Source organism: Serinus canaria, chromosome 5 (assembly GCF_022539315.1).
Source record: "Serinus canaria isolate serCan28SL12 chromosome 5, serCan2020, whole genome shotgun sequence".
NCBI classification, from domain to species: Eukaryota; Metazoa; Chordata; class Aves; order Passeriformes; family Fringillidae; genus Serinus; species Serinus canaria.
This window is the reverse complement of record NC_066319.1, coordinates 52,474,721-52,487,645: the sequence shown is the minus strand read 5'-3', so window position 1 is coordinate 52,487,645 and position 12,925 is coordinate 52,474,721. Positions and strand designations below refer to the sequence as shown.

At 43.2% G+C, this 12,925-nt stretch overlaps 1 protein-coding gene across 1 annotated transcript; it reads left to right on the top strand.

Moving 5' to 3' along the window:
• The first annotated feature begins 193 nt into the window (after positions 1 to 193).
• Positions 194 to 12,094, top strand: XRCC3 (X-ray repair cross complementing 3). The gene is made up of 8 exons (XM_009101708.4): positions 194 to 470; positions 1,755 to 1,867; positions 2,223 to 2,360; positions 3,261 to 3,473; positions 5,961 to 6,115; positions 6,954 to 7,163; positions 8,158 to 8,204; positions 9,259 to 12,094. Exons 2-8 carry the CDS (start codon positions 1,813 to 1,815, stop codon positions 9,464 to 9,466), a joined length of 1,026 nt encoding a protein of 341 aa, XP_009099956.1. The 5' UTR covers positions 194 to 470; positions 1,755 to 1,812; the 3' UTR covers positions 9,467 to 12,094.
• The last annotated feature ends 831 nt before the right edge of the window (positions 12,095 to 12,925 follow it).

Genomic DNA, 12,925 nt, shown 5'->3' with positions numbered 1-12,925 from the left:
AGAGCCCGCGAGCCATGCCGCAGGGCCCGCCCGAGCCTCTGAGCCAGCCCGGCCCCGCCGCTCCTGGCCGGCCCAGCGGGAGGGGAACGAACGGCTCCCTGCCATTGGCTGTCGTTCCGGGGCAGTCACTGAAGGGAGCTTTGATTGGCCTGCGGCGGGCAGGCTGCTCGCTGATTGGCTGTGCGGGCGGCGGGAGATTCGTGACGGCGTGAGGGCCCTGTGGCGGCCCCGCGTTCTGTCCGTCCGTCCGTGTGTCCGGCTGTTCGTGTGTCTGTCCGTGTCTCCTGCTGTCCGCCCCTCACTCCCCGGCCGCTGCCGGCCCCGTGGGACACCCCCGGCTGCACCGTGACCCGCTCCCGGTGTTTCGCTCTCCCCTGGGCCTCATCTGTGGAGCGGCTCCCTGTGAGCGGAGAGCGCACCATGGTTTGGAGCCCTTCAGTCAAGGGCCGTCGCAACCATGATTGATGTCAGTAAGTTTCGGCTTCTAAACCTTCTCAGAATGTTGCTTTAAATAGGTGTTACTTAAAAGTAACTTGCATCTCTTAGATTTATTCTGTTATTAGCACTCATCACAACCTCTCTCCCCGTGTTGAGAAAGGGATTGTTCATAAAGTCATGTATGCTCATATAACTCCTGGGCGTCTGCTGCAATCCTTCATAAATTTATCAGAATAATGCTAAGAACCTCACAGTGCTTTCTAAGCAGCCATGGGGCTAAACTGCTGTGTTTCAGACCAAAGTATTAAAAGAGCTGTTTAATGTCATTACAAGAAACAAACAGATTTTAATGATTTGATATAAATGTATATGCTAAATAAATGACTGTCCAATGCATGAATAATCCTGGGTCGTCCTAAACTGCTCGTGTGTGAGATTTTTTTCCCTTAGAAAATGAAAGCCTCGTGTGAGGACTGGCAGGGTAGGAATAAATCACTGTACAGTTTGCTTGTGAGCTGCACTCCAGAGCAAAAGCACTATGCAGAATTACAGGCAATTAAAACTACCAGGAACTCTTAACTGCAGGATTGGTGGTTGAATTCTTTAATAGGATAAATGTAAACAGCCATCAGAGAAGCCTTCTGCCAAAGGGCTGGATCAGAGAATAGCCAGGGTTGGAAGGGAGCTCTGGAGATCATCCAGCCCAACCCCCTCCTAGGCAGGCTCACCTAAAGCAGTGACACAGGGCTGAGTCCAGGTGGGTTTGGAATGTCTCCATGGCCTTCCTGGGTAGCTGTTCCAGTGCTCTGCCACCCTCAGTGTAAGAGCTCTTCTTCATCTTGAGGTGAAGCTGAAGAGAGTTTGGCACCATCCTCTTGGCACCCACCTTTGGATTGTGATATGAATTGATGGGATCCCCTCTCTGTCTTCTCCTCTCCAGGCTCTCCTCAGCAGAGAGATGCTCCAGACCCCTCATCACCTTTGTGGCCTCTGCTGGGCCCTTTGCAGTAGCTCCTTGTCCTTTTTGTACTGGGGAGCCCAGAACTGAACTCAGCACTCCTGATGTGGCCTCACTTAGGGCTGATTAGAGGGGGAGGATCACCTCTCTCAGCCTGCTGGCCACACTCTTCCCAAGTAAAATTATATCAATATATAAAATAATAATAATAGCAATAATTCTCATAATAACTCCAGAGTAATTGTTACTTCTCTAAGATAACTGATAAATAGAATGTTAAAAATAGAAAAAAAAAAGTTCTGGAAACTTTTGATGCTGATTTATGCCTGTTTTTTCTTGCCTGTGTCTGTGATAAAAGCCACTTTAATCACAGATAATTATGGGATGTGCTGCTCTTTGCTGTGCTGTGTCAGGAGATGGACTGGGACCAGTTTGACTTGAACCCTAAAACAATTGCTGCCCTGAAAAAAGGTAATTTAATTTGCCACTGTCTCACTAACAGATCTGTCACCACAGTGACATCCTTGATATAATTGTGTGTTTGTGGGTATAAGCAGGCAGATGGACACTGACATTTTAGAACTGTAATTAAGTATTTCATAAAGAAGTTTTCGCAGTAATTAAAAGTGTTGGGTTTTGCCCACACTTCAATAATAAATTTCCAAACAATTTTACAGCTTGAGTTGGTACATTCCCAGGGAGTGTTGCCTGCCCACCATACAAGAATGCAGCATAGATAAACCTCAAGTAAATGAGAATTACAAATTGGGAAAACTTTCCTCTGTAAGCCAGCCAAAAGTATTTATAAAAATTCCTCTCGTTTCAGCTGACATAAAGTCAGTAAAAGAGATTTTAAACCTGTCTGGAGCAGACTTGCAGAGATTGATGAAGCTCTCCAGTGCAGACATCCAGTGCCTGCTGAAAACAGTCTCTCACACGCTGAGGAGGAACAGCATGCTCACAGGTAATGCATAAAAAGTCTTCTATCTAAAGCTCAAAATAACTGTCCCTGGGAGAAAATATGGTGCTGGCTCCTCCATGACACAGGAATGTGGGTTTAAAATGAGAATGGAAGTGTTTAATTGCTGTAGTGAATTATTTAACTATGCTAAGGACAGCTCCCCTGGGGGTAAATGGAAGTGAATGGGTGTCATTTTCAGGACTGAGCCTGCTTGAAACTGGACAAAATGGTTCTCCAGTCTGAAACACTTAAATACAGGAGCAAAATATTTCCTTTTTCTTTCACACTCTCTTCCTCTTGCTCACTATTCTCCTTTTGGACTAAGACTAGTTGAAAAATTTATATCACATATTGAAAGCTTCATAAACTGATTTGTCATAAACACTTCATTCCAAAACAAGCAGGACCTAATAGCTCCTCCTGTACAAATTCTTAACGACAACTCTGTATTTAAAATCTATTTTCTTGTGATGGCATATGTCTTCAGGCTTTGACCAGATGCCTGCTGTGCTGTTTTGTACTCTGCTATTTCTATTTCCATAATTGCTGTGCTAGAACCTTTGCTGTCAAAATCCTCTCTGAGTGTAACTTTCCTCAGTGACACCTTAGAGGCAGAGAAAAGAAAAAAAGAGTTTGAGAGGAGGAAAGAACTCAGTGTAAATTTTCAATCTTTGTACAGATATTCAGCAGAGGTCTGATGGGGAGAGAGAGGTGGGGAAGACCAGAGTGGGGAAGAATTAGGGAAATTCTCCATCAACAAAGAAAGCATCCCTGTAGGGATAAACCTTGTGTTCAGCATCTATTTTGTATCATTGTGTGTTGGAAAAATAATAAATGAAACTAACTTTTTCTTTTTTTTTTTTTTTCTTTTTAATCATTAAAAAACACTCCCAAACCCTGCAGCACTTCAGCTCTACCAAGATAAAGATCATTTCACCTCCCAGCACCAGAAGCTGAGCCTGGGATGTTCAGTGCTGGACAACTTGTTAAAAGGAGGCATTCCTTTAGTGGGAATCACAGAGCTTGCTGGGGAGAGTTCTGCTGGGAAGACTCAGATTAGTTTACAGCTGTGCCTGTGTGTGCAGTATCCTTACAAGTATGGTGGCTTAGAGTCTGGTAAGTGCTGAACTGTCAGCTTGGATTCAGTTCCCATTTGAGGGAATTCACTGTCCTTAGGAGCCTCCTTAAAGCAGGTGCACATGCTCAGTGCATGGCTAACTCCAGCAGGAAGCCAGTTAGTGACTGATGTGTCTTTACAGAGAGAAAAGCTTGCTGTGCACGTCCTGCAGCACAACATAATTCAAAATTACTGTTGGCTGTTGTTTGCCTGCCTGCCCCTCTGGGTTAAACTCAACACACTCTCAAACAATGTAAGAAAGGTGTTGCTGTCATGAGAGCTCATTGCCTCCTCAGGTCAGCAGAACAGCTCAGCAGATAACTTTCTACAAACATTTTGGGTCTATGGTATATATTCCTTAGCTGGGGATTTCAAATGTCAGATTATTTGTTTTGATAACAATAACTTGATAACAATAATTGGTAAGAATAGTTGTACTGATTTACAGAGTAAAATTGATGGAAATGTAATTGAAGAACGGTAACATTGTTTTATCTGTGATTTTCCTGGGTTTACCAAAGTATACAGCTTTATTCTTTTATTTGAGTGTGGTTTTTTTACCCTTCTGTCATATTAATCTAACTCAATTTTTTTTTATTTACCATTGCTGCCATAGAAAGGGAGGAAACCTGTGTCACTTCTCAGAATTCTGGTAGTCTGCCTTAGGTGTGTTTTGCCTGTGACCTTGCTGCTCCTTCCACACAGCACTGCCTTGATCTGGTAGCTCAGTGGCTCCTTGTGGGGAAACTTACTAATTTCTTGAACTATATCCACCCAAGTGGAAAAATCATGGACTGTACAAATTGAGATCTTGCTTAAAGGGCTGTGAGTAGCCCATGGCTTACATTATATGATGTCATTAATCAGAGCAGAAGCAATTATATTTTGTTCTGTTCCTTTGTGTGCTGCTGCTAACTGCTGCACATAGTTTAAATACATTTTTAGCTGTGCTCCAGCACTTCTTCCTGTTTGTGTTGAAATCAAGGAATAGAGGAAGGTGCCCAATACCCTACTGGCACTCTCATGTTGAGCCTCCCATGAGAAATACAGCAATTACAGCTTAGTTTAAAGGTGAGGAGTTTTATCCTTTAGGAAACTTGAGGAGAACAGCAATGCTTAGAAACTCTGACAGAACTCTGCACTACCACTGGAAGATTTTGCTCCTGATTTAAAATTATGGTGCATTGTATTTTTTTACTGATTAGAAACTTCCCTTCTCATAAGTGGTGATGTTGAAATACGTTTCTTTAAACAGTTACTTCATTAAATTTAGTGCTAGTCTTGTTTGTAATTCTCAGTGCAAGGAGGCTGGCAGCAAAGAAATGCTGAAAGTAAACAAAGGCCTCCTTTGCCTCCAGGATATCTTTCTGCTGTTCTAGGAATGTCAGTTGTGTTCACTTGTGTTGGCTGAATTTATTTTACATGCCCATATTCATAAATAATATGTGAATATAATTGAACAAATAAATATCCTTATTAGAATTCTGAATTAGAAAATAATGTTTGCTACTGGTTCTTGGTAACTAACTGGTTTGGTGCATGACAGATTATGATCATAGGAATCTAATTTTTTTTCTTTTTGAGGTTGAGGGGTTTTAGTAAGTTTTATTCCTGTTTGGTTGATTTTTGGTGGTATTTTTTTGTCAACAACCAGCAGAACACATTTTTTGGCCTGAATAACAGATTTGATGAAATTGCTGATTTCTGTTTCGGTTTTATTGGACTTGTGACTGTGTTTTCAGTGTCCTGAATGTTGCAATAACAATGGATCAAAATACAATTATTTAATCAATGGAGCATCAATCTATCTAGAAATGCAAATCTGCATCTGGAAGAACCCCAGTGACTATGAAATATGAAGAAATGGACATTCCACCCTTTTAAGTAAACCAAGGAGAGGACAAGTGACCTCCTGCTTAAGGCAGGTCTGGTTTTCAGAAAGCAGATGATTTCTCTGTGAGCCCAGAATTCATGGCAGAGAAATCCCTGTCTTTCAGCATTAAAGCAGCACTGTGCAAAAGGCAGCTTAAATAAGCATGGTAGCTGAGGAGGCCAGAAAGTTTTACTTAGGAGCTGTTGTCTCAAAAGAAGTTAGCCCATTAAATTCATAGTGCTGTGTTTTGGATTTCTGACTGAACCAGGCAGACTGTGCAGTTTCATTCTGTGGGTTGGATAAATGGTGATATTCCTGATCCCCAGGGGCAGGGGATCAGGTGCTCCACAGCTGTGCACAGGGAGTGTCACCCAGTGGAGAGTACAAAATCCAGCTGTCCCAGCTGATGCTGAAGAAAGGACCAGGCATCTGCAGGAAAGTCACAGAGGTGGGGTTTTTGTTCCATCACTGATTCAACATGGTTACGAAATAACCAAACAAACATGAATTTCCAAGTCTGTATGTGTAGCTTTTAAATGCAGAATGTCTGATATAATCTGTGTGCTGTAAGAAAACAGTGTGTTTAAGGGCCCTGTGGTTTCCTTGGCTACAGGAGCTGTCTACATTTGTACAGAAGATGTGTTCCCAAGCAAACGTTTGCAGCAGCTCATAGAGCAACAGCATAAGCTGCGTGCAGATGTTCCAGCTGAAATCATACAGAAGATCAGATTTGGAAACAATATTTTTGTTGAGCAGGCAGCAGACCTGGTAAGTATTAGCACAAAGAATGTTTCTAAGGCTCTTGATCAATATGGATTTGAGGCAGTATTTTACTGATAAGGTCATTACTGGAAGAGCAGCACAGTTTGTAAGTGGTTTGGAACATTAATGATAGTCTCATGCCCTGAGTGTTTCTGTGAGAATCACTCCTTCTCCAGGTAGGCTGAGAAAGCTGGGGCTGTTCAGCCTGGAGAATGAAAGGTTGTATGGGGACCTCAGAGGAGCCTTCCAGTGTCTGAAGTGGCTGCAGAGAGGCTGGAGAAGGATTCTCTGTCAGGACATGTGGACAGGGCAAGGGTACAAACTGAAAGAGGGGAAATTTAGATATTAGGAAGAAATTCTTTACTGTGAGGGTGCTGAGATACAGGAAGAGGTTGCTCAGAGAAACTGTGGAAGCCCCATCCCTGGCAGTGTTTAAGGCCAGGCTGGATGTGGCTCTGAGCAACCTGGTCTGGTGGGAGGTGTCCCTGCCCATGGCAGGGGCTTGGGACTGGATGATTTTGAAGGTCCATTCCAACCCTTTAACATTAAATAACTCTATGAAAACAGAACAGTTTAGGAGTGTACTACTACACCCTTGAGATTTAAAAGGTTCAGTGAAGTCAGAGCTGCAGGTAAATACAGGCTGCAGTTTTGTCTCTTCCATTTTCTCCTCAGTAAAACCACCAGATGTGGTTACTGGTGAGGCTCAGAGATCCACCAGCTGCCTTCACGATTCAGAAATCCCTGAGCTCGTGCTGCAGTGGTGATTGCTGTAGTTCAGTCTCTTGATGTCCCAGCAGGGTTCTTTGCCCTGTGTCACTGTCCCTGTGTGTGTGTGTGGCAGGACACCTTCCAGCAGTGCCTGACGAGGCTGTCCCTGCTGCTGGCCCGGGGCATGGCGCGCCTCGTGCTCATCGACTCCATGGCCGCGCTGTTCCGCGGCGAGTTCGGCCCTGCCGAGTCGGCTCGGAGGGCTCGATACCTGCAGGCCTTTGGGGCACAGCTGCACAGCTTGAGCACCAGGTTCAGGACTCCCATCGTGTGCATTAACCAGGTATGGGATCAAATTGCTTCTTACTCTGTAGGGACTGTTTAATAAATGGCTGGAGGGTGATGGAACCATCTGTGTAAATGCAGGTTTCATGGTGCTGTATTTACTACCATCAGCTGACTATTCATGACTGATGGGAACTGAAGCTTCCTTAAACTGATGTACTTTAGTAAATGTTAACTACTCAAAGTTTATTATTTAGACTTTTATAGGCTTTTAATGTTCTCAAAAGTTGTCCGCTAAAGCTAACAAAAATAGGTATTTATAGCAACTGCACAGAGCATCAAAGCAAAATAACAGAGTTCTTTCTTATCAGTGGCTTCAAATGCCATTGTCAGGAGGATTGCTCTGGGAGTTCTGCAGGCAGTTATATCCCAGGAGACATTGAAGCCCCAGGGACTTTGCTGCATTTCTCGAACTCAGAATTTTTGTGTAACTGCTGAGATTACTGAACCACTAAAGTGCATGCACTGACTTGAGCTGGACCAAAACAAACCATAATGATACTGGTCACAAAGAGGTTTCTTTTGAGAAAACTAGGCAAGATACTGCTCTTAGTCCACTCACAAATTGAAGGAGATTCTGAATGCCAGAGGTGAAGCATTCACACCCCAATGTCGCCTTGGGAAGGGAATGTGCAGGCAGGCCACTGAGAAACTTCAAACGTAGTGAAATCATTGAGAACAGGGCACTTTTGGGAGATCTGGGCTTTCTACTTGAATGTGGGGGTTTTGTTTGAGGTTTGGGTTTATTTTTAACAAATAGGGCATCTAGTAGTAGTTTAATTAATGTATAAGTAGTTCTAACACTGTAAACTCAGCTTGTGATGCCCAAATCCATTTTAGTTTGCCTTGAAAGAATAAGTGTTTTCTAACTTGGCTTAATATATGCTCTGATAACTTGGATTTTCTTGCCTTGGTTCCCTTCCCTGCCCTCCTGCCTGCTGAACACAAACCCAGAACCCCAGGTCAGCTGCAAATCTGTTTTTGTGCTTCAGGTGACGGATGCGGTGAGCGAGTCGGAGGCTGCTCAGTGCAGCTGTAGGTGAGTCACACACACAGAGTGACAATGTCAAACACAGCAGCTCTGAACCATTCTGATCTTTGTCACTCCAGGGTAGGCTACAGGATCACGTGAGGAGCACTGGGATATTTACACAGCAATGCTGGATTTGCTGGAGATCAGCACTAGCTCATGCTGTGAAGGGGAAGAAACTGTCACACACATTTACATCATAATCCCTAATCACAAGTTAGCAGGAAAAATTCCCTGGAGTTAATGGCTGCAGTACCTGCTGACACGAGAGTATTTCTGCATCTTGTCTCTGATGTAACTGCATGCACCTCCTGTCTGCTTAAAAAATATCACAACCAAACCCTAGCAGCTTGCTTTGTTAGTGAGCTAAGAAAAAACCCAAAATAGTATCTTCTGACACCAAGATATTAATAGGATTCAGATGTACATATTTGTTGTCTGAGTCCTAACTATAACCTTGATTTACTGCATAAGTTGGGTGCTACATAAATGGGTGTTTGTGAGAAGTTCACTGTGTCCTTCAGATTCTGGAACTGACACTGAACAAGGATAAGGTTCAATTATTATTTTTGCCTGGTTATCTTGCATTTATTTTACTGGAGAAATTGCACTTTTTCCAGGAAAGAAAATTGTTTTAAACCTTGACTTTAAAGTCACACAAATGCAGTGTTCTGTTTACCCAGCATTTCTAAATATACCTGCAAATGGAATCCAAGGCCAACAGTTATACACTTCAAATATTAAAAGTTCAACCATTTTTCTCGTGGTTTTCCTGTTGCAAGAGAGGCCTGTTCAGAAGGAGGCAGGTATTCCCCCTAGCTGTAGTCTGAAGAATGACAGCATGACAGCTGATCTGTACAGAAGCACTTCTCCTCCACTTGTTTCCTTGCCACAGGGAGAACCTAAGTTTCGTGAGTAAACCCAGTCACCTCTTCAAAGACCCATAGTTTTCAATAGATGTTAGAGAAGCAATAAATGATGCCTTCCAGTGCAGTTTTGTTACAACAGAAGGTATTTAATATGAAATCCACGCATGCAGAAATGTGTAATACTTCCCTTGCAGGGTAGTGGGCAGCAGAGTCACTCCAGCCCTTGGAATAACCTGGTCCAACCAGCTGCTGATGAGACTGATGGCGCGGCGGCTGTGGCTGCCCGGACACTCACCCTGCACTGGCAGCAGGAGGACTTTAAGTGTCATTTTTGCTCCTCATCTCCCTCCATCCTTTTGCTACTATACAGTACAGTTGGAAGGTGTAAAAGGAATAAAGTAACACTTTTGCATAGTAAAGCCTCCTGTTCCAAAAATGTACCAGGACTGTGCTTCAGGAAGAATTACCGGTGAAATGCAATTGTTCCTAGATGAGAGAAATTGATGGTGAAGTATATGAACAATGGTATGGCTGCATTTAGCCTTGTCTGCATTGTGAAAGATGATCTTTTTACACTTGGATATTCAGCTTTTCCTTGTGAGATGAGAGTCCTGAAGGTTCTGAAGGAAAGGGAAGCTGTGGGCAGGTGGAGGCTGCAGAGTGGAGTGGGATGTAGCAATCCCCATGATGGGGGAGATCTGATGTCTGATTTTATTTTAATAGCATGCTCACCTAGAAACAGCATTTATTGTAGTTTTGTACCCTGTTTCCAGACCAAGAGGACTTGAAATTCAACCAGTTTATGTTGCCTGCTGGTGGTTCTGGGTCTCATGCTGCCAATTAAGGATAGCCATTCTTTGTCACAAAGCAGCTGTCCTATTTTAAAACCATTTGTTGCTAAGATTTTAAAGAAAATAATCCCATAAAGGTACTTCAACATCTTACTCTAAGAATTAAAATTGCACTGCCTTTGTACTAGATGAGTGTATCTAGCTTCATAGCACTCTTTAAAAATTTTTAATGGTTCACTTCCACTCTTTTCCTGCTTTCCAGTCCTTTCACTTCATAGCAAAAGCCTCTTTAGTCTCTTTTATTTGAAGGACAGCAAACCACATCCCCCATCCCCTTGTTCTCTTAGCCCATTGCTGAAGCTGTGTAGCCTCAGGGCAAGCTCTCTGTGTGCTTCCCGATGCTCTGCCCTGCTCTGTGTTTTGCTAAATCAGCATTCTTCATGGGCTTCTGGAGTGCTGCCTCTCATGTCCTGTGTCCCTGCTGCTGGGCTTTCAGCTCAGCCACGATCCTGAAGGGCACCTTCAGCTCTTTTCATACACTCAGATGCTATTGCTCTTCTGAGGCAATTTTTGTTATTCAGTTAGAGCTTCACACGGGTTTTCTTTACGTCTTTTTGCTATTTGTCACATTTTTCTGCTGTCCTCAGACCACTGCCATGGCATCCACTCTTCCTATGGCTGAATTTTTCCATTGCCCTGTTCCATGTGAAAGCAAGCCAGGTGGAGTTACACTGTCCAGAGGCCTCTGTTGTGTGGGTGCTTGCTCTCATCAGTGAGTGATGCTCACTTGTATCACACACTCATCATGTTTCCCCTCTTCCTGCTGCTGGCCCAGACAAGAACTCCACGTGTTTCTGTGGAGTGACATTGCTCAGGTCTCTTCTGGCCAGGAACCCTGTGTTTGTGAAAAGCTGCCTCCTCTGCTTGTCCCCAGTCACATTCCTTCAGGACATTTATCCATCTTTCCATGTGGAAGCATGCAGCTGGGTAGCTGAAAGTTTTGTCTGGCTGTAAACTGCCTCAGCTGGAACTACGGCAGCTTTCTCAAGGGACAACTGAGTATGACTCAAGGAAAAGAGACCCTGAGTGACTGCCTGGGGAAGTTCCAGAGGAGAACAGGCACAGCTTGAAGCTGAAGGAAGGAGACTGTAAGCAAGCAGAAAGGATGAGTTTCTTTCAGTGCCTTCTGCAACCCCTTCAGATGTCTCAGGGGCCCTTGTGCAAATAGCACAAGTTGTGTCTAAATCATATTTCTAAAATGTCTTAATTCTCTGTATTTGGAAATGACCTCACAGCTTCTTTTAATAAAATCCAGCCATGAAGCTTAGCAACCTTTGTGTCCTCTAAGGAAAAAGTGACAATGCCACAGCTCAGAGGCAGGGCCACCTCCTCCCTAAAACCCTTACCTTCCGTGCCTCCTCCCTAACAACTTCAATAAAGGTCAACAAATGCAGCACAGGTAACACTCCAGTCCTCTTCTGTTCCTGCCCTGTCCCTCTGAGCTGGAACTGCAGCCAAGGTAATGATCATCCTATTGTGCTGACTGGGAAAAGCAGCCACACAGAGATGCTGATTAATGGAGTCATCAAACTCTACCTGGATATTCATTTACAGAAGAGCCTCATCAAATGCTGGGCTCCAATCCCAGGAGTTTGTCTTGCTGTGAGCTATGTCCAGAAGTGTGAGACCCCCACAGGCTCAGTCATATTTTGATATTTTAATCAAAATCTGAGTCAGTGATATTTTGATCACTCTTTTTTGCAAATGCAAAAACTTGCAAATGCTTGCTGGAACAGCCCCAAGGTGTTTTAAGTCACACGTGGGTCTGTAATCAAAGTTCTAGTTTACCTGGTGAAAAACACTTTTACCAACAAACAGAAGTAACATTTTGTGTGCTCAAGTGTTCTGTCATTACCCTGTTGGTTTCTTGGTTATTTCTCTCCAGCTGAGTCAGAGTACATTACAGTTTGTCTCCTGGCTCATAAACACACACAAACCCTGAAATCTCGAATGCAGCTGAGCCCCACTCAGGCTCACAGCCAACACTCAATCACTCCAGTTCCTGCCCCATCCCTCTGTCCCACCCCCCAGCACAGCCCAGGATGTCCACCTGACCCAAGGGCAGCTCTGGGGCTGCAGACCCTCACAGGAACCCAACACTGCACCTCTTTATTGAAGCCTTGTGTCAAAAGTGGTGAAATGTGCTTAAGTTTTTAATAAATGCAATTTAAGAACCTTCCCTTTATAGAGCTTTATTCATCTTTGGGTTTCACAACTGAAATTTGTATTCTATACAAGGAAAAAAAATTAAAGTAGTTCTTACAAAGAAGATTTACAGTCTAGAATCTATTAAATCTTTATCTTGCAAGACTACTTAAATATTCTTCTACACTTCAAAAAGAAATGTTAAATAACACTTGAGAAACTATGGTTCCCTAAATATTTCTCATTTACAAGCAGATGTAACCAAGGAAGTGTTGCAACTTCACTGTGAGCACAAGCACCCTCCTAGCGTGGGCCTTTGGACCTCTACCAGACCCCCACGCTCTGTTTGGCTTCTTGCTTTGTTGTTTCAGGTTTTTTAACAACTGACACTATTCAGTGTACTGGCACAATTGGGAATGGTTTTAGGGGAAAAAAATTATCCAATGTAGATGTATGAGATACTCCTCAATTCTAAATATTTACACACAGACACACCCTGTGTACTTCTGTAAATCCATGACAATGAAACTAAACTTGTCAGCATCACATCTGTTAACATTTATTCTCTCAGTACAGACTAACATGACTAAAAATGCCACTCTCTTAGCAGCCTTCAGACACAACATGTAACCTACATAACAAAAACCAACTGTCATCAACTACTGTAAACACAACTGTCAATGCAGCACTGCACGTACCTTTTATTAGATATTTACAACAGAATCATACCATTTGCAAAATCTCTGGATTCAAATGATACAATTTAAGTACAAATCCTTCTCAAGCTCAAAACCATTTTAATTTACTAATTCAGGAGAGCTTGGGGGATGAAGGTGTCATTTACTGTAAGTACAAACTGTAGATA